We start from the raw sequence: 22487 nt of genomic DNA on the forward strand, positions 1-22487 counted from the left end.
CATGGTCCACCAGGACCTCAGTTTCACATTCTGAAAAAATCTGCTTCTTCTCATTTTTTCCTTCGTGAACCATCATGGAAATGATGTGATAAATATTTATTACAGACGTTCACCTGACCTTTTATAGCCATTATAAGGGCGTCTCAAGGCGTTCCCTCACACGCGCCGACGTTAGAGTTGATTCTGATTTATAGATAGAAACAGGCGTGGGACGTGTGTGAGCACGCTTTGATAAATATGAAAGTTTTTGTGCATCACATTTCCTTTTTTCCCGACATACACCACCTGTAGTTTTCTTTGCTACACACAGTTTTATGAATGAGGCCCCAGAAGAGGTTTGATGCTACAGACAACAAGGGGTTAAAGCCCCTCAGTGTCCCAGGTGAGGTTTTCAGAGGTCTTCTGCTTTCCAGGGGAGCCGAGCTCCCCGTAGCTCCCCGTAATTTCAACCATGGAAATATTTGACTTTTTCCTGCTGAACTTCGTCACACCTGCAGTTTGATGCTGGAGCCGCTGATTGAACCACATTCATCTGCTGTTTGACACTAAACCCTCATTTTATTTCTGTCTTTGTTCCAGTTTCCAGGAGATTACCAGTAAAGCTTCTCTGTAGAACTGGTCTCCGCTCTGATCTGAACACTTTCACCTTCTTTGAGTCAAACTGCTGCAGGAAGATTTTCAGTGAAACAGCTGAAATGAAAATTGATCCTAAATGTGGAAAAAAGCTTCAGTGTGAGCAGCTGTGATGGAGCAGATAATCCACCTGTAGAGGTGAAGATGATGAAGATGAGGAGTGGCTGACAGGAAGCAGGTTAACGGATCAGAACCTACAGTGTGTGATTCTGCAGCTCCTTCAGTCAGACTTTCCATCCAAACTGGAATCACTTCATTTTTCCTTCTTTAACTTCATCCTTTAGTTTCTGTTTCTGACAGAAAATGTCAAACTTTTTTTCCTGCTTCCTGTTTTAAATCTTCATCTGATTTAGTTTCACTTTCTGTTCATGGTAATAAAAGGAGGAGAAATGTTTCCTCTTTTGAGGCTGGTCTGCAGCTCCATCCCTCCATCTGGTGTCCTGATAGAAGTCCAGCAGCTGAAGGCAGCTTCCTCTTCCTCACTGCTGTCTGACTGCATCCATCTGACTCTGATATGAAGCAGAAACTCAGAGCCAATCAGAGGAGGAGCAGCAGATGATGGAAAGGAGGATTTCAGTTAATGTTCAGATGAATGATGTGTGTTTCCTCTGCAGGTGAAGGTAGAAAGTGTGTGTGAGCTGATGTGAATCCAGCATCATGGATCAGGACAGAGAGGAGGGAGTCCCTCCCTCTAAAACCACTCAGAGGTGAGATGTCCATCTCTAACTGTCCATGACTCTTCTCCATGTCAGAGATCACAACTCACATCACCAAACATCTGGATTCACAGGAACCAGCCTGGACCTGGACCTGAACCTGGACCTGAACCCAGCTGTGTGTCCATGAAGAGCGACCGGTCAAAGGGACATTATATTGATTTCCATCAAAGTCGTGGATCTAACAGACAGTAAGTATTTGTCAGTATTAAAATGTAAAAGTCGAAGCTGAACTCTCAGAATCAGGTTTTACTGTGAATCTTTGCTGCTGCATCATCTGATCTGATTCATCACTTCTGAACATCCTGCATCCTCCAATAACTCTAGAAGCACAAACAGCTGCAGTTTGATCCTAAATCCAGTCACACACACAAGTTCTTTTCTTTCTTTTTCATTCCACTGTTTACCTGCAAACATCAGATGTTCCAGTGTTGCTTGTTTCCAGTGTAGTTTGTCAACTAAAGAGCAGAATTCATCTGATCAACCAATCAGTAAAGACTTTATCAGAGAATTAGAATGAGTGTGTCAGTATGGTTCCAGACTGAACTGAGGCCTTTCAGAGGCTTTTCATCAGCAGGCTGAGCTGGATGTGGATCTCTGATCAGGCTGGAAGAACTTCTGAGTCTGTCATCAACGTCCATCTGGTCTCTTTGACAGCTCCTCTTCATCAGACATGAGCTCCTCTGAAAACATCTGTTCTGAACTTCAGCAGGTCTCTGATGGTTTTTAGGCTGAACTCTGAGATTTAATATTTCTACATTTCTACCAGGAACGTTAAGAGACTTAAAACTGGACCTGAACCTGGACCTGAACCCAGATGTGTCTCCATGAAGAGCGACCGGTCGATGGTTCAACCTCCTGATCTAAGATCAGACCAGCAGTGAGTATCAGAGTCCAGTGGAGGTTGGATCAGGTTTCAGATGAAAACCAGTTTCAGGTTCATCATTTCTGGACGTCTCTGCTGAGACGAATCTGCAGCATCATGATCGTCATGTGATAGATTTGATTTGTCTTCCAGATTCTTCTGCAAACTAAATGTTGAACAATTTCAGAATTCAGCTGTAAAATCATTAAACCATCAGCAGCTTCTCTTTTTAAGTGAGAGCCAATCACAGAGGACGGGGACTGTAGCCAATCGTGTGTAATGACAGAAAACCCGCGGGCCCCGCCCACTTACTGCCAATAAACTTTACCGCGAGTGAGCAGCACGAGCCAGCGAGCAGACATTGTCCGCGCGAGGGCTCCGATATTCCCTGCAAGCAAGCAAACTCAGGCGAGGGGAGATACTGCCCGCGCGCGCGGAGAAATCGCGCGCGCACGCGCGCTCGGACTGCTTCATTCGCGCGCGTATCTCCACAACGCCCCGTGGAACTCGCGCGCGGATCTCAATTCCTCTCGCGCGGGATCTCGTTTACTCTCGCGGGATTTTTGGCATGATAATGCCGCCATAAGGACGGTTAGACATAGAGCAATTCCACACAACATAACAGTCCTTTGGTCAAATTTGATATTCTAACATTTAACAATAAAGGACAAAATTGATTTATGTAATGTGGATCTCGACAAAGGTTATCAAAGCTTATTTTTAAAAGTGATGGCCTATTTCAATGACAAAAATACAAAAATAATAAAACAAACCAAGAATCAACAAAAAAATTTATTTGTAGTTCTAAACATATTTAGGGTGTTTTTGACTCACCATTTGTCTCTCCACGATGCTATTTTTTTCTCCTACAATGGCCTTTACATTACACGCAAATGGCCAATTATGCAACTTAGGCGATGATGTCATTTAGCGACTTCTAGCGACTTCCAGGACAGCTAATAGCTACTTTCCTTACTGAGAAGTTGGCAACAGTGGACAACTTCTGAGTAATCTTCGTTAACATAAACATTAGTTCCTTTTAGGTGCTTCACTTTATCCAAGACAGCGATCTTACCATTAAAGTGAAGAAACTTGACCACAATTGGTCTTGGTTTCCCATCTCTGGCAGTTGGTCTTCCAGGGCGATGAGCACATTCTATTTCAATGTGCGTTTAGTCAAGTCCGAGGTTTTCATTCAGGATTTTTCTAATTTTAATCTCTGAGATACTCTATATTTAATTAATCAAAGATCAAGTTTTTCTGGCAAGAATGATTTTCCAAATAGTCAACTTTGCCATTCATGACGTTAAGATTGGAGTTGACCATGTTAATGTCATCAATAATGTTTTTATATGCATTGGATATTTTTTTAGAAAGCGCTTGGACTTCTTCAACATCCTTTTGAGTGTACTGAATACTTGCTTTAAAGTCACATAGATCTTTCAGCATTCCATCCAATCTGGTGTTAAATGAATCCATACGCATTTGGACAAAGCCCTTGTACGTGCTTCCCTGCTGCTTTAATAAATGCACAAAGAAACTTTTTTGCTCCTCAAGCATTTGACGTACCTGAGTAGCGGTGACAAAATCATCCTCGTTTTTTGTCTTTGGAGGCATCCAGATATGCTGATATTAGATCCAAACCATGAAGGAACTGAATCCTCAGTATGGCAGATCACATGTCAAATTACTCCAAGTCCAGTTGCTTTAGAAGTTCAATTCTCCAAAAATATCAAGGTAGATAACAATATAAAGTAATATTTCACTTTAGATGAGATTTGTGAATGGATTGCCTTGATTTCAGATAGATTGTATCTAGGCCAGTCTCTCAGGTGAGCTTAGAGGCAGCCATCTTGGAAGCAATCCTCTTTGCCTTCAAACTTGTGACTTGGCTGGACCTTCCACTGGAGCTGCTCTCCTAGATATTTATGCGCTTGATGGATCAGAGTCTATATATATATATATATATATATATATATATATATATATATACTGACAGAGTCATTATAATTTAAAAGGATATGAAATATTTTTTAAAAACTAAATTTAGAAATAAAGTGTTGGAGCAATGTGTTTCAGTGTATGGAGTCAGTTTATGGAACAATCTGGATAAAGTAACCAAAGGAATAAAATCCATTATTGTGTTTAAAAGATTCTTAAAAACTCTATGATAAGAAAATATAATAAATGAGGTTAATTTGTGATGTTATGTTTTGTTCTATAGTATTTTGTAGATTAAAAAAGTGTAAAATGTGAAGTACTGTATGTGATTAGAACTTAGCGGCATGTTGGCCTGCAGCTGTTTTGGTTACATTTTTTATCATTATTTTATTATTATTTATGTTACATAAAAGTGTCTTTTTATTGGTTTAATTATTTTGTGAGAAGGGGGCAGATAATATACAAATTTCTTCTTTCTATACATTTTTATTCAGGTGTTGATATTTTGTTGTTTTGGTTGTTTTGTTTTTCTTTTTTCTTTTTTTCTTGTTATGAATGAAATAAATATTTAAAATTAAAAAAAAAAAAAAAACTTTGCTAATACGTTTCTAGTAGCGAAATATGAACACCAGAGATGGCTAGGTTCAAAGATTTTATTTCTTGTCAACATGCTAGTCAAAGGTTTTTTTTCGTCGTTGTTAATGTAGTTTCAGTTTTATTTTGTTTATTCAATTTTACAGAGAAGACTTGTTAAGTGACAGCAACATAAACATAACATGTTGCCATTTTTTTGAGGGGGGGGGGTTAAAATGTTCTATTAATCAAATTGTTAATGAGATATGAACAAACTGTAAGTACAGTTTGTACTTACACACAAGACTACTTACACAGTGTGTAGACATTGAGTCCGAATGGGCTGTGTTCCATGCCTCTATTGTCGAGGCAACCAGCCGCAGCTGTGGCCATAAGGTCGTCGGTGCCTGTCGTGGCGGTAACCCCCGAACTTGTTGGTGGACACTGGCAGTAAGAAATGCCGTCAAGCTGAAGAAGGAGTCCTATCGGGCCTTTTTGGCCTGTGGGACTCTAGAAGCAGCTGATGGGTATCGGCGGGCTAAGCGGAGCGCAGCTTCGGCTGTCGCTAAGGCAAAAGCTCGGGCATGGGAGGAGTTTGGAGAGGCCATGGAGAATGACTTCCGGACGGCTTCGAGGAGATTCTGGTCCACCATCCGGTGGCTCAGGAGGGGAAAGCGGTGCTCCGTCAACACTGTGTACAGTGGGGATGGGGGGCTGCTGACCTTGACTCGGGACGTTGTGAGGCGGTGGAGGGAATACTTCGAAGACCTCCTCAATCCCACCAGCACGTCTTCTGATGAGGAAGCAGAGTCTGGGGTAGTTGGTGCTGGCTCTCCTATGTCTGGGGCTGAGGTCGCTGAGGTGGTTAAAAAGCTCCTCGGTGGCAAGGCCCCGGGGGTGGATGAGGTCCGCCCAGAGTTCCTTACGGCTCTAGATGCTGTAGGACTGTCTTGGTTGGCACGCCTCTGCAGCATCGCGTGGACATCGGGGACAGTCCCCCTGGACTGGCAGACTGGGGTGGTGGTCCCCCAATTCTTTTTTTTTTTTTTTTTTTTTTTTTTTTAAACTTGTCCTGTCCAGCATCATAGCAAGCAAAATAATAATCTGGTTGCTGTATCGTGCTGAAAAATTTGCTCTGCCAAGGGGAGGCCTATGGGTAAGGCTCCTCTTGATAATCTGATTTATTTATTTATTTATTTACTTTGAATCATGGAATCTATGTAATCTTGCTGGACCTGACCGGAGGGGACAGAAAAAGATGGAAAACAGCAAAAAGAGTAAAAGGGAAAGAAGAAAGAAGACAAAAAGATCACAGACAGAAGGAAACGACCCTTCAATCCACACCATCACCAAACAACAAACTGTTACACTTGTACATGAACACACCAGAAAATTTCCTACAACTTTTACAAAAACAGAAACACACACACAGAAAAACAGGGCTGCTAGTCATTAAGAGTTTTTTAAAATAATAACCAAATCAAAAAGACATAACAGCGACCATATACTAACTCACAGGAAAAATAAAGAAAAGAATTATCTCTTAGAATAAAAACCCACTGGACAACTCAGTGACTGTGTCAGCATGCAGAGCATGAGGAATAAGGAGTGATTAGTGATGAAGAGTGGTGAGTGAGATCATGCAAATGTGACCACGCCTCCACGGAGGTCAGAGGCAGACCAGGGCAGCCCAGAGACCCGGGCCCCCAGCAGCAGACCCGGAGCACCAACCCAAGCTACCCCACCACAAAGACGACTCCAGCCCCACCCAAAGGGCGGCAGAGGAGAGCCCCAGCAAGAGCCCCCCACGGTCCCGGGGCACAGGTCCCAGTGGGCCAAGATCAGCAGCCGCCAGCCCCGCCAGGGACCGGCCACCCAGGGCAGCCCAAGCGAAGGGCCCAGGAGCCCAGAGGCAGCCGCCCCACCCCCCAAAGGTAGAGGGCCCGCAACATGCCTAGGAGGACCAGGCCCCCCCAGACAGCCACCCGGCGTGGCCCAGCACACACCCCGATGTTCCAGCCATACACCCCGGGAAACAGGGTGCCATCGGTGGTCCCCCTCTACAAAAAAAGGGGACCGGAGGGTGTGCTCCAACTACAGGGGGATCACACTCCTCAGCCTCCCCGGTAAGGTCTATACAGGGGTGCTTGAGAGGAGGGTCCGTCGGATAATTGAACCTCGGATTGAGGAGGAGCAGTGTGGTTTTCGTCCCAGTCGTGGAACAGTGGACCAGCTCTACACCCTCTTTAGGGTCTTTGAGGGGGCATGGGAGTTTGCCCAACCAATCTACATGTGTTTTGTGGATTTGGAGAAGGCATTCGACTGTGTTCCCCGGGGACTCCTGTGGTGGGTACTCCGGGAGTATGGAGTGCCGGACTCGCTTGTACGAGCTGTCCGGTCCCTGTACGACCAGTGTCAGAGCTTGGTCCGCATTGCCGGCAGTAAATCAGAATCGTTTCCAGTGTGGGTTGGACTCCGCCAAGGCTGTCCTCTGTCACCGATTTTGTTCATAACCTTTATGGACAGAATTTCTAGGCGCAGCCGAGGTGTCGAGGGGATCCGGTCCGGTAGCCTCAGGATTGGGTCTCTGCTCTTTGCGGATGACGTGGTTCTGTTGGCTTTGTCGGGCTGTGATCTTCAGCTCTCACTGGAGCGATTTGCAGCCAAGTGTGAAGCGGCTGGGATGAGAATCAGCACCTCCAAGTCCGAGACCATGGTCCTCAGCCGGAAAAGGGTGGAGTGCTCTCTCCGGGTCTGTGATAGGGTCCTGCCCCAAGTGGAGGAGTTTACGTATCTCGGGGTCTTGTGAGTGAGGGATGGATGGAGCGGGAGATTGACAGGTGGATCGGTGCGGCGTCCGCAGTGATGCAGACTCTGTATCGGTCTGTTGTGGTGAAGAGGGAGCTGAGCCAAAAGGCAAAGCTCGCGATTTACCGGTCGACCTACGTTCCTACCCTCACCTATGGTCATGAGCTGTGGGTAATGACGAAAGAACGAGATCGCGAATACAAGCGGCCAAAATAAGTTTTCTCTGCAGGGTGGCCGGGCTCTCCCTTAGAGATAGGGTGAGAAGCTCGGTGATCCGGGAGGGGCTCAGAGTAGAGCCGCTGCCCCTCCACATCAAGAGGAACCAAATGAGGTGGCTCGGGCACCTGGTTAGGATTCAGATAAGCGGAAGAAAATGGATGGATGGATGGATGGTTTAAAGATTTGGATTGTGACATGACAAACTTGACAGTTCCTGCTTATTATGTTTGACTAAATTAATGAGTGAATAAATGAATAAATATAAAGTTTGAAATACATTTTAAAGTGATCAAACCAGTTAATTAAAGACCAATAATACTGTTAGTAAGTGGACACAGTATGTTTTTCAAGTAATGATTAAAATAAGGGGCAACGCTACAGGTAGGAGTAAAAGTCCTGCTAAAAGAAGGCACCAATAAACATCTGAAGTAAAACAGCTTTTTCTAATGCAAATTTGTAGATTAGTCATTAGATAGTTAAACGTTGTAAACAGTCTTTGTTTTACATTATGAACAAAGAAACACAGCATGCCATCATTACTTCACAAACTTTGTAAGTAGTATGTGATCATTGTTATGTGTGTTCTCACTTTGAATGAAACTATTGTTATTTCCTTTGAAGATATTTTCATTGATAACAAGTTATGTGACCAAGTTAAAAAGGAACAAAGGGAAACTTTTACAGATGATGAGCTGTTGTGTTTCTTCTGCTTATATAAGAAAATGATATAACTGTTTTGTGTTTAAAAACAGCTAAAAATAAAAACACACAACAGTAGCGGTTTTTAAAGCCAAAAACCATGTAAGATGTTTTCATTGGTTATACTGAATGAAATCACTAATTTTTTTCGTAAATGTATCTTCACGCTTTCCTCTGGAGCAACCAGTGAAAATGTGTCAAGCTTTAAAGGGTTAAATTTCCACTGGGCGGAGCTCCAACTGGCGATCCAATCAGATCATTCTGCCTACACGTGTTTAGTTAACTAGTAAACATGTTGGACCTCTCTAGTTGACTAGTGGTGTTAGATTTTTCTTTCACTTGTGTAATAAGTAGTCTGTTTGGATTTTACTAGTTAACAAGTGAACATTTTGTCACAACAAATAACTAGTAAGACCAAATAGGCTTTATCTAGTTAACTAGTCAGCATTTTAACATCTACTAGTTGACAAGTAAGCACTGATGCCTTTGCCTTTGCTGGTTAACTAGTAGGCATTGTCATGCTCACTAATTAACTATCCCAGGAAATTATAATTTACTAGTTAACAAGTAAGCTTAAAGTTTACTTGACCTGTACACATGTTAGTTTTTGTATCTTACTAGTTAACAAGTATGGCCTACTAAGTAAATACTTCGGCTCATGGCGCCATTAGTGCATCAAAATGGCAACTAGGTAGTTTTTTTAAGGTACTTGTATGGAGCTTAGTTTCACTAGTGAAGATTCTGTTGTAACTAGTTGAACAAAGTGTCACTAGTTGTTGAAAAATTGATACTAGTTGGATTTTGAGTTCTACTAGTCTATTAAAAATGCCCATATGTTAACTAGTTTCTGCATAATGCAAACTAGTGAAGGAAACTGATGTCTGATATCAAGGATATGGAATAAATGCTCAAACGGCTTGCCATACTGTGTTTCCAGGTGTCCAGTCTGGATTTGTCACTCTGCCTCGCCTCCCTCGACTTGAAAGGCAGTTTCAAGATGGAGACTTCTGTAGAGGGTCTCCAACAGACAATGGTGGCGTCACACTGACTTGCTCCGACTCTCTCGCTTCGTTCATGGTGGATTTAGGTCCTTCTCTAATGACTGAGGTGTTGAGCTTGATTGACAGCACCAGCTCCCTCCAAATATCCAATCACAGCCAGGCAGCAGAGAGGGAAGAGGAAGGAGGGGAGGATAAAGATGATGACAGCTCTCTAACCCAGACGCCTGTGGAGACTCCTGGAGTCTCATCACCCAACCTGTCCGTGTGCAGCGGGTCATCCAGTCGCAACGTAAGCAGCAGAGATAGTTCTAACCGGACAGAGCAAGAGGAGGACGGCAGGTCTGTGAGGACGCCCGATGCGTCCAGCATGTCTCCTCACAGAGAGGAACCTGTGATGGAGGCAGAAAGGTTCCAGAGGGCAGCTGACATGCTGGCTCGTCATTACGGTGGAGGGTCCTTCACAAAGGCAACGAGGATGAGCAGCAACGGCGCCTCTTCGGCTTTTTACAAAGGCCACAAAACACCATATGCCTTTCCAGATGAGGAGGAAGAGATCAAAGTGTAGATGTTAATACTCAAACACTAACTCATGAACATTGTTCCTGATCCTGTCGCTGGTCAGTCCTTCATGTAAACATTCTTCATTCAGTAACAGGTACACATGGACAAGGCAGGAACAAGAAGTTTGTATGAAGTTTGGTTTCTATCTGGACCTGAAAACTCCACCATGCTGTGCTACAGCGTGATTACACAGTTTATTTATTGGACACATTTTCAGACTGTTGACATTAAGACTACGTAACCATAATCTTCACATGAAATGTGTTTAGGTTGAAGAGTTGAAATTGACCCTGGGATTAGAAAGCACTGCATTTGGAAGATAGTTTCATATTAATACAATACATTACTACATCATGTGTACATTTTTTTTTACCATTATGTACATTTGTAGTATTGATCCAAGGAAGGACTATGTTATAATCTCCTAACCGTAACCTACGGTAGCTGAGAAGTGCAAAACACATTTAAATTTAAAAAACACATAAACAAATTCAAAACAAAATTGCATTTAGAAAACAAATTTATATTTCGTAAAACACATTTTTAAGTTTGAAAACAAACTTGTCCTGTTCGTAGCTAAACTACAAATAATTTGTTTGAACTTCTACATCATTTTGGGTATTTAGGACTTTCCCTTTCCATTAAGAGCCGTCTTTTATTAATTTGTATTTTGGCTCGTCTTGACACATGTACAAGAGTTTAATAAATTTGTAAATTTGTTTCCTAAAATGTGAATTTCTTTTCAAATTTGCAAATGTGTTTTATAAAATATGAATTTGTTTTTAAAACATAAATGTGTTTTTTAAATGTAATTTTGTTTTCAAAATATTTTAAAATGTTTTTTTTTTTTTAAATGTAAATGTGTTTTGAACTTTTCAGGAATCGTACTAACCTGTATAATGTTCAAATAGATGTTCGATTTTTTTTCTAAAAGGATTTAATCCTACACTATATAGTGTTGTAGTACTTAAATATGGCTATTGTTGCCAGGACAATGGTTTATGGACTCAGTAAAAGCTCAGAATCCCAGGGATGGGTTTCAGATATGTTATTGTACACAATGAATGAAAGATTGTGCAATCTGGTCTTCTCTATTGTCTGGCCTCTGTGGATATATGAGACAGAGGTTAGTGTTTGAGTAAATTTTCTCTTTATGTGTGATTAATATGGTTCATTTTAATCAAAGGGGTGGATTGTAATGGAAAATTTATACACATAGCCCTTATACTCTATAATTTACTCTTTGTATTATTAACAACCTTGACTTGTGCTTCACTGAGGAAGAGAGCGACTTGTACCCAGATAATATTTAGTGAGCTCTCCTCCCCAGCACAGATGCTGATAACAGTCTTTAGAAAACATTGTACCAGGTGCAGACAATGTACTGAAGATTTTCAACCAACGACCTTGATGCCATCACGTCATGCGAGTCTATATTAACCAAGCCCATGTATGTCTCTGCGGATTTGCTCAGCCAAAACTGTTTGACTGTGTGACTCTCATTGCTGATCAGCTCTTAATAAAATACTCTGTTTGATTCTCACTTAGTGTGTGATCTTTGATAATAAAATTCCACAACAATCTTGGCGTCACGAACAGGATATCTTGAGTGACTGACCGGAGGACCAGAACCCGTGACTGCGCATCCTGAAGGATACTTCAGCCCCTGGGTCAGCCTTAACCGTCAGGGGACGGCGGAGGGACTCCGTTCAGACACCACTGATATCCAGAACGAAGTCTGCGTGTGGAGCAGCACCCACAATCACACACGGTGAGAAGTTTTCATATCGGGCTCCCATTTACCACCCTTTTCTCACTATCTTATGAAAATAGGGTAGTGGTCCCACTATCTTGTGAAGGCAAGGTAGATCTACTCTGCTGCGGTAGGGTAGGGTTAGTCCGGCACTGAAGTGAAAACTTCGGTGGTAATAATAGGCGTTTTAGTCAATTTTTGTGCCTGAGTTTGGGCTGCTCAAAGAAGAAAAATCCAGCGGGAGACGTCCTAGCTGCAATGGGAAACACAGCTGTGAAGGAGAAGGAGGGTGAATGGGACTCCCCAGTTTTAAGAGATATGAAAAAGAAATATGGACTTGACTGCATGGACTGTATGACTTACTGGACAGAGAAATATGGTTTTCCAGAGAACGGGAGTTTGAGTAAAAAAGAATTAGATAAGTTGAATGAGGCAGCACAGAAGGACTGGGATGAGAAAAAGAAGAAAAAGAAAATTAAGGCAGAGGATGTAGAAAAGTGGGAACGGCATCAGAAATGTATTAAAATGTGGAAGAATGAAAGTGAATGCAGAAAAAGAAAAGCGAACACAAAAGAAATGGGTGGAGGATTAGATATGACTGGAGATATAGGAAACAGGAGGGATAATGCATCCCTGCCTAGTGCACCTCCACCATATAATAATTCAGGGCATTCACGACTCTCTCCATATCGTTCACTGCAGGAGCGATTACAGGCGCTGAAGGTGGATCCAGACCTGGACTCCTGTCCCCCGGTGTTGCAGCCCCAGCCGCCTCAGCAGCAGGAGCAGCATCGTCCAGAGGACCGACGGAGAGATGAGACACCGGGTCCCGCTGACTCCACCCAGGACCAGGCTACAGGGGGAACTGAAAGACCATCAGCAGACATGGCCAGCCCTTCACACACCAAGTCCGGGAAGATCTATGGACCGGAGGTGTCATCAACCTCCCCCCTCCACAGACTTGGGAAGGCTGCCAAGGGCCTATTTCTGGGACAAAATACTGCTGAAGATGAGGACACTGAGGTCTTCATTGCCCCCATGGTGGAAGTATCAGGACCCACCGGCCCCATACTGGTTTATCGCCCTTGGTCCCCCTCTGAAATCATGGAGCATGCCAAAAATCTTCCTGACCCCACTGAAGATGGTGAGAAAGCTAGCGAGGAGTGGAGAGCTTTCTGCCGCGAGCACCGCCCTACTGGACTTGAACTAAGGAAAATCTTCGCTAAAGTGCTCACTGCTAGTGATCTGGCTAAAGTCCGTCCCCACCTTCCTCCTGATGACACCTGCCTGAAAAATCCGAACTGGGACGATGACACGAACCGAGTCTACAGAGAGGCCATCACCACACTCTGTAATGGCATAAAGACTGAGTTCCCTAATCGAGGGAGTCTGGCTGCCCTGAGAAATCTGATTCAGGGCCCAGATGAGCGCATGGAGGCCTTTCTGCACAGATGTGAGACTGTTTTCACCCGACATTCTGGCTTGGAGCGCCCTACAGGAGAACTGGGAGACACTCCAGGACCATGGGAACGCCTTCTCTGTCAGACGATCATTGAAGGGATGAACAGAGATGTGTTGGAGTTGGTGAAAAGACAGTATGTGGGGATGAGACATGCGACCAGATTGACTGAGCTTCAATGTCAAGCTAAACATGCACAAGATGTCATGGATGAAAACAAGAAAAAAGCTGAATCCAAGAAAGACAAACAGATGTCAGCAGCTCTGACTCTGTTCACCTCCCAGAATCAGCCACAATCCAACAGGGATGGGAGGGGCAGAGGCAGAAGCAGAGGAAGACGAGGGAGGGGCGGCAACCAACAACAGCGTGGGGCGTGTTATCGCTGTGGCCAATACGGACACTGGAAGGACGAGTGCCCTCATGTTCATGGGCCCACCCACCAACAGGGAAACCAGCAGGCTGACTGAGGGGCGGACCCGGGAGGCAGGACTCCAGAGGAGCTTTTTTCTCCACCCACCACAGCTTTTGCTGAAGCATCTGTTGAGGGAAGTGAAATGCACACACACACATACACTCATTTAGCTGCTAAAGCTTATAAGCGTTTTCCTTTGTTTACATTGTCTGTGAATAATCAACCAGTTTCTTTTATGGTTGACAGTGGAGCAACTCATTCAGTTCTTAAGACAGGCACCCTAAATCCCACTCCACCATTCAGTGGTAAGACTGTCATCTCCGTTTCTGCTGGGGGCCATCATGACAAAGAGAAATTCACGGTACCTTTAACCTGCTCAGTACAAGGTGAGCATCAATTCACACATTCCTTTCTTTTGTCCAAAGTTTGTCCTGTAAATTTACTGGGCCGTGATCTTATGTGCAAACTGGGCATTCAGATTTCCTCTGGGTCTCAGGGGCTGACCATATCATGTTCACCTTCTGAGTCTGAGGAAAAAGATTTTATGATGGTTAAATATAGCCCAAGAGCTCCCTGCTATGTTTATCAGTGGAAAATGGGAAGCTCCCCTCTTTCTTCACATTGGCTGTCCCTCTGCAGAGCCAGAGTCTCCCCAGGGGCAGAGGTGATGGGGGAGAGGGATTTACATTGCACATCCCATGTCTGTCCTGATGGTCCTGACCAGCAGTATGAAAAAATCTTTTTTAGGGACTGCTCTGACAAACTGACTGTGACGTGTATGTTTTGGAATGAAAGTGTGTGTGTTTTGTCTGTTTCACTAACTTCTGACCAGCTGAAGTTGTTTAAACTTCACACACATCCACATGTCTCCCTTTCCAAGTCTCCCTCGGCTGAGTGGAAGGATTTGGGCCCCTTTGTTGCTTCTGCTCTCAGTGAGTCTCAGTGGCAATCCACTCATGACTCAGCAGTTTTGTTTTCTCCAAGGCTGGGTGTGTTCAAGCAGAGCATGCTCTCTGTGATTCACTGCCAGAAGGTGTTCAGTTGGTGGATGATGATTTTCTGACATGTTTCTCTGCTGACTCACCTTTGCCACCTGTTCCCCCAGCTCTCTCTCAGGTTCCCTCTGATTTGTGGGCCACTTCTCCTCATGATGTGGGCCTGGTTAAGAACTGCCCCCCAGTAGTCATCACTCCGAAGTCTGACTACCGCCCCTGCCAGAAGCAATATCCTCTCAAACCTGAGGCTTTGGAGGGTATTACACCTGTCTTTGATTCACATCTTAGGAGTGGTATTGTTGTTTCTTGTCCAAATTCACCTGTTCGCACTCCTATTTTCCCAATCATAAAACCACGTAAACCGCCAGCCAAACCTGACTGGCGTTTTGTCCAAGATCTTCAAGCTGTGAACAAAGCAGTTGTTCCACGTGCACCTGCTGTGCCCAACCCCCACACCATCTTGTCACAGATTCCTCCTACTGCCACACATTTCTCTGTTGTGGATCTGGCTAATGCTTTTACATCTGTTCCTGTTCATCCAGACAGCCAGTTTTGGTTTGCTTTTGAGTTCAATGGGAAGCCATACACTTGGACCCGGCTTCCCCAGGGGTACTGTGAGTCCCCCACAATTTACAATGAGGTTCTAAGAGATTCTCTTTCTTCTCTGCAGCTTCCACAGGGCGTGGTTTTGTTAAGCTACGTCGATGATCTTCTTCTCTGCTGTCCCTCTGCTTCAGCATGTGAGGAAGCCACACTGGCCCTCCTCCTTCATCTTCATTCTGAGGGTCATAAAGCCAGTCTACACAAGCTGCAGTTCTGCCAGTCTCGAGTTCTCTTCCTGGGACATCACATTTCTGCCAACACCAAGGCCCTGGCTCCTAAACGGATTGAGGCCATTCAGAAAGCACCGAAACCTGTCACCAAGAAACAGCTGATGTCCTTTCTTGGTATGGTAGGGTTCTGTCGGGCCTTCATTCCTCATTTTTCGGAGCTTGAAGCCCCCCTTGCGGCCTGCATACATGGTAAAAATCTATCTGCTCATGACCATTTCCTCTGGACCCCAGATGCTGAGCAGGCTTTTCTGTCTGTGAAACAGGCTCTGTGTTCTGCTCCAGCTCTGGCTCCGCCTGACCCATTCAAACCTTTCTTTCAGTTTGTGGATGAAAAACATGGGTTCATGTCTTCTGTTCTCCTTCAACAGCACGGCTCTCACAAACGCCCAGTGGCCTATTACTCTTCCAAGCTCGACTCTGTTACTGCAGGTCTTCCTGGATGTCTGCGAGCTGTGGCAGCATGTGAAAAGGCTGTTCTTGCATCACGTGACATTGTGGGCTACAGTGAGCTAACTGTTTTTGTTCCTCATTCTGTTTCCATCATTTTGCTTGAACAAAAGACTTCTCATCTGTTTGCAGCTAGATGGCTGAGATACACCACAGTTCTTCTTGACATGCCTAACATCACTGTCAAACGCTGTACCTCACTTAACCCTGCCACTCTCCTTCCTACAGCAGATGATGGTGTTCCACACTGCTGTGAGACTGTTCTGTCTGAAGCCTGCACTCCAAGACCAGATTTATCTGATGAGCCTCTTCTTAACTCTGACCTTGTTCTTTTTTGTGATGGCTCCTCCTCCAGAGACCCTTCTGGTAAGAACAGAGTGGGTTTTGCTGTCTGTAATGAGCATCAGGTTCTCCTCTCTGGCTCTCTCCCTTCTCATTTCTCGGCTCAGACAGCTGAACTTGTGGCTCTCACTGAGGCCTGTAAACTCGCACAGGGTAAGTCTCTGACTGTGTACACTGACTCACGTTACGCCTTTGGTGTGGTCCATGACTTTGGTGCGCTGTGGCGTCACCGTAAATTCCTCAAATCTGATGGTAAGCCTATTCTGAACTCCACACAGGTCGCTGCTCTCCTGGATGCTATTCTCCTCCCTTCAGAGGTCGCTGTTGTGAAGTGTCAGGCTCACACTAAAGACACTTCTTCTGTTGCTCATGGTAACGCTTTGGCTGACCAGGCTGCTAAGCAGGCAGCTCTGTCAGCCTCCCCACACATTCTCACTTCCTCTCCTGTCTCAGAGGAGGATCAGTCTCCTCCTTGCTCTCTACAGGACATCCAGTCTTTTTCTACTCCAGAGGAACGTCTCATCTGGAAGGAAAACTCCTGCACCCCTGACTCTGCAGGTATTTGGCGCTCTGCTCATGGTAAACCTTGCCTTCCTCGTCATTTCTTCCCATGGTTTGCTAAGTTGTCACATGGGGCAGACCATGTGTCAAAAGGAGGGATGGTATCTTCCATAACATCTCTTTGGTTCACAAAAGGCTTCACTGTGGTGGCTGAAAATTACTGCAAAAAATGTTTGATCTGTGCAGGCTACAATACAGCCCGTCCTCTTGCCTGCCCTCCAGCTGGCCACACACCACCTAATCAGCCTTTTGATCATTTGATGATGGATTTCATTGAGTTAACACCTGCAGAAGGTAAGAAATATTGTCTAGTCATGGTAGACATGTGGTCAAAATGGGTTGAAGCTTTTCCAGCTAAGCATGCTACAAGTTCAGTCGTGGCTAAGGCTCTGGTGACCGAAATCATTCCAAGATGGGGAATTCCAGCTAAGGTCTCATCTGACAATGGTTCACACTTTGTCAATGCAGCCCTGAAAGAGGTAAGTGGACTGTTGGGGTTCCAGCTTAAGACTCATTGTGCTTATCACCCACAATCAGGCGGAGCTATAGAACGAGAGAACGCCACTTTGAAAGGTAAGCTGGCTAAATGTTGTGAAGAAACAGGACTGTCTTGGCCTAAAGCCCTCCCACTCGTTCTTATGCACATGAGGATGAGGAAACGTGCCCGAACGAACCTGAGTCCATTTGAGATTCTGTTTGGCAGACCTCCTCACACAAGTCTGGATCCCCCAGGACTCTCCGTGTCCACCACACACTGTGAAGGTAACATGCTTGCTTATTGCCAAAATCTGTCCAAAGTTCTCTCACAGGTGCAGAGTGTGGTGAAGGAGGCCCTGCCACGCCCAGCATCAGATCTGCTCCACTCTTTGGTTCCGGGAGACTGGGTCCTGGTCCGGGAGACGAGGAGAAAACACTGGCGGTCTAAAAGGTGGCTGGGTCCATTCCAGGTCCTGTTGGTCACTCACACAGCTGTGAAGGTCGCTGAAAGGTCCACGTGGATCCACGCATCCCACTGCAGGAGGTTCCAAGGTACACCGACTCCAGCTCCAACTGACCTCCCAACTACAGGGCAGAATAATCCCTGAGGTCAGTCCAGTGTGAGGTAGTCTGTCCTTCACTGGCAACATGAAGTGCACCCAGGCTGCAGTGATGGGGTGGGCGTGCACCGTCCTCCTCATCCTCATCACCCTCCTCCTCTGGTACCTGGATCCAACCGGTCCTCGCCCCACACAGCGAACCCCAGCTCCGTCCCAACCCGCCAGACGACTGCAGGGGACAGAAGCACCCTCCTTAAGGAGGCACCGTCGAGATGACCACACCCTTCAGCATCATGACCACACTGATAATCTTTGGTGGCAGGTTGCAAACATGTCAGCTCAGACATTGACCAATGACAGCTGTTATGTTTGTGGACTGGTGCCACATGCCACACCTTCTCAGTCAGTTTTCATTCCATATCCAGTCCCTTTGAACACTACTTTGTGGACTCTGATTATGGGTAATAGATTAAACCAAAGGAACATTACCTGGCCACACCAGCGCCCTCCCCTCTCATGGAGGAGACCAGCTGGGTTTTCCAGCAATACAAACTCTACATGTGTTTCATCCAGAACTGTTTTCCGCTTGAGAGACTAGATCGTACTAATCCATATTCCTCTCCACCTCTCTGTTTTCAGCGGAACGGGACAGATGCACAGACTTTTTTAGGACACACTCTAGGTTGTCAGCGTGTTATTCATGTATCATGTGTATCCTCACCTTGCTCCAAACGCTCTGACTCGTTCACCTTAAATCCTTGTGATTTATTCCCTGACTGCTCTCCTTCTACAGATTGGGGAGCTGGAACTGTTGTGTTTAACCTTACAGCACTTTTGCCTTTTTCTGACCTCCCTATGTATAATAACTCTGTTCTCAAAACCACCTGGTCCTACATCCCATCAGACACCGGCTTTGGATGCCCTCAGAATATGGTTTGGACATGTGGCAGACACTCCTACATTTACCTTCCTGTTAATTGGTCTGGGACTTGTTATTTAGCTTACCTGCTTCCTGATGTCTCTGCCTTCACCCTGACTCCTAATGGCACTCTACAGCCCCTTTTTAATCCCCATTCCCATTCACACCGTGTTAAACGTGGTCTTTTCTCTCCTCAGCAGAAAGGTGCTATGATGATTCTGCCCTGGTATGGTGTGGGGGAATTAGCCTGGGCTGCGGAAGATTTATCTATCTCTCTGGAGAATTTAACCTCTCTTGTAGATTCTGGCTTTAGTTTGCTGCAGAAGGAAGTTCAGGCCTTAAGAATAATGTCTCTGCAAAACAGGATGGCTCTTGATTTCTTCTTAGCTGCTCAAGGTGGCACTTGTGCTCTCATTGGAGATCAGTGTTGTACTTTTATCCCTGATGCATCTGCTAACTTCTCTGTGATCCATGATGCCCTTACTGACCTCTGGGACACTCTACACGACCGTAATAATGCTAATTCGTCTTCTGAGGGGTGGGGGTTATGGGATTGGCTTATTAGTGGTTCCTGGCTCACTATTTTAACTAGAGTTGCTATTCTCCTGACTGTATTTTTCCTCTGTGTTCTGGTTGTATTTTGCTGTGTGATTCCTCTCATCAAGTGTATGCTCAGCAGAACGTTCAATTTCCATGTTCATCATTATGCTCCAGTGGATTCCTCTCCCTGCAATGATGTTGATTCTGGTGATTTGGAGTTCTTTGAGTAAATTTTCTCTTTATGTGTGATTAATATGGTTCATTTTAATCAAAGGGGTGGATTGTAATGGAAAATTTATACACATAGCCCTTATACTCTATAATTTACTCTTTGTATTATTAACAACCTTGACTTGTGCTTCACTGAGGAAGAGAGCGACTTGTACCCAGATAATATTTAGTGAGCTCTCCTCCCCAGCACAGATGCTGATAACAGTCTTTAGAAAACATTGTACCAGGTGCAGACAATGTACTGAAGATTTGCAACCAACGACCTTGATGCCATCACGTCATGCGAGTCTATATTAACCAAGCCCATGTATGTCTCTGCGGATTTGCTCAGCCAAAACTGTTTGACTGTGTGACTCTCATTGCTGATCAGCTCTTAATAAAAATACTCTGTTTGATTCTCACTTAGTGTGTGATCTTTGATAATAAAATTCCACAACATTAGGAAGCAGGGAGTTGTAGGTGACAATGCACTGATGTAATGGCTGATGTACCAGCAGAGTTTGCTCCAACGACTGGATGAGGATCGTCTCAGAATCTGGGTTGAGGGAATCCAAGGAGAGATCCGCTGCGGGGTGTGGGAAAAGGCTGCTGAGCAGATAAGAGGTTAGAAGGAGGTTTACTGACCACATGTTACAGCCTGGAAATATTGAGTTATAAAATGTTATAATTTAGATATTGTCCAGGTGAAGTGTTTAGGCAATGTTCCTTTCTTTTATTATTATTATTCAGGTGATTTTGAAGTCATCCGTTCTGTGGGTATTTTCTGTTGTGTGTGTTGCAGGGACATGTAACACTTGTGAGTTATAGTACGTCATCAGCCTGCGTGCAATGGGGTGTGTATACGCAACGTGTGTGGTGCAGCGGGCCCGGTATGTGTAACGTGGCCACCTTTGCATGTCCTGGCTGCCTCAAGAAAATCCATATTCTTTTTAAAGAAATATATGCAACGCGGGGCGAATAAAGTTGCCAAAATCAAGACGGAGTCTTGTCTGCTTCAAGGGTGCAACACACAGGTCGGACCGCTGAAAGGCAGACAGCGGGGAGTCCAGAGAATCTCCGATGGGGCAAGGAAGGTTGAGTCCGTGATCCGATATCTTATTCCTATAAGCAATTCCAGAGGTCAGAGAGCCAGGAGATCCAAACATAAACAAGCAGAGTACCAGACAGGGGGCAGGCAGAGGCGAAATCCAGATTCAAACAAGATAGTCAACGACAGACAGGCAGAAATACAAAGGCTGGATACGTACAGGAATGAACCAAGACGATCTGGCAGGGAAGAGTTGTCACCAGCAGGTATAGGCGAATCTTTGTTTACATCTTTTTGCGCATGCGCGTGTGGTTGGGTGGCAAGAAGACCTGTTGAGATGGCGGAACCTGCTAGCATAAACAAGAAAGTAAGCGGGCGAAATCCAAATTATATAAGTACGCTAAGCTCCGAAGACCAGAGGAGGTATAGAGAGAAACTAAAAATTTGTGTTGCAGACAAAATCGAACAAATACAAAGCCCATATGAAGTCTGGGATGACGAAAAATACTGGTCTGACTCACCTGCAACTTGGCCACAGATGTGCTGGGGAGATATTTATTCTTATTTAGTTGAAAGCCCTGGACCCTTCACCCACGAGAAGTTAAAAGCTTTTAAAAGCCTCGAAGCTTATAACTATTTTGTTTCAAGAAAGGTTGGGCCAATCTTTTCGGTGAAACAAAAATCAGTGGTCGTGCTCAAAGCGGAGGTCAGACCCGGCCAAGCAGAGTCACAGCGTGATTCGCATCTTCCGTGGGTGATCGCCCAAGAAAACGGTGAAATAATCACATGTCACTGCGACTGCAAAGCCGGGTAAGGCTTTATTTATCAGTGCCTTTGAATTTTTCATTTTAAATCTAATGACTGTTTTTCAATTTTATTGGTCCTGTTAACTATAATTTAAATGGCGTTTGGTCTATCGTGAAAAACGATCATAACATCTTACAAAATTTTTCTTTCAAATCCAGTCTAGGAGAAACATGCAGTCATGTAGCAGCTTTAATGTTTAAAGTAGAAACAGCGGTCAGGATAGGACTTACAACAGCTGCGTGTACCAGTGAGGCTTGCAGGTATGCAGCTTCTTGCCACCCAATACCGTGATGCAATGCGGCAAAAGGTAAACACTGACGTCACAAAAGATTCGCCTATATAAAGCACTCAGCGCAGGTGGAGCGCATCAGCAATCATGCACGAATGAGGGGAAGATGCCTTCAGGGCAGCTGGGAAACCTGAGCCCCGTACCACGGAGCATGACAATTGTATCTGTACACTTTCTCTGGTTTCTCATATATTGATTAAATAATTTTCTGTTTTCTGGCTTAATATGAGTTCAACATATCAGTGGCAGTTCTTTTTCAACTTGCTAATCTCATTAACCCGTATTTTATTCCCAATAGAACATACTTAAATAAACAATTAAAATTAACTTACATAAATAAACAATACTAGATGTTAAAACTGAGACATTTTACCATTTCATGGAAAATATTGGCTCATTTTGAATTTGATGGCAACAAAACATCTCAACAAACTTTTAACAGGGGAAAGAAAGGCCTGGAAAAGTAACTGGTACCAAAAAAAAAAAAAAAAAAAAAAAAAAAAAAGCTGGAGGAGCATTTGAGAACTAATCAGGTCAATTAGCAGATGAGAAACAGGACTGGGTATAAATGGAGCATTTCAGAGAGGCAGAGCCTCTTAGATGTAAAGATGGGCAGATAATCTGTGACAAACTACATTTAAAAATGATGTACTAATTTCAGAACAATGTTCTCAATGTAAAATGGTTAGATCTAAAATTTCTGTCGAATCTGTTCATTTTCTTTATGAACAAGGATGGGTATAGAAAGTGGACGAATGAATGAATGAATTAATTTTATGTTTGAAAGCTGTACATATAGCAGCCTAATTGTACCAATTC

General features: G+C 44.4%; 1 protein-coding gene across 1 annotated transcript; it reads left to right on the forward strand.

Moving 5' to 3' along the window:
* Positions 1 to 3709: 3709 nt before the first annotated feature.
* Positions 3710 to 13946, forward strand: LOC121654236. The gene is made up of 2 exons (XM_042008271.1): positions 3710 to 3714; positions 12362 to 13946. Exon 2 carries the CDS (start codon positions 12364 to 12366, stop codon positions 13693 to 13695), a length of 1332 nt encoding a protein of 443 aa, XP_041864205.1. The 5' UTR covers positions 3710 to 3714; positions 12362 to 12363; the 3' UTR covers positions 13696 to 13946.
* Positions 13947 to 22487: the final 8541 nt, after the last annotated feature.

This window comes from Melanotaenia boesemani, chromosome 2, assembly GCF_017639745.1.
Source record: "Melanotaenia boesemani isolate fMelBoe1 chromosome 2, fMelBoe1.pri, whole genome shotgun sequence".
NCBI lineage: Eukaryota > Metazoa > Chordata > Actinopteri > Atheriniformes > Melanotaeniidae > Melanotaenia > Melanotaenia boesemani.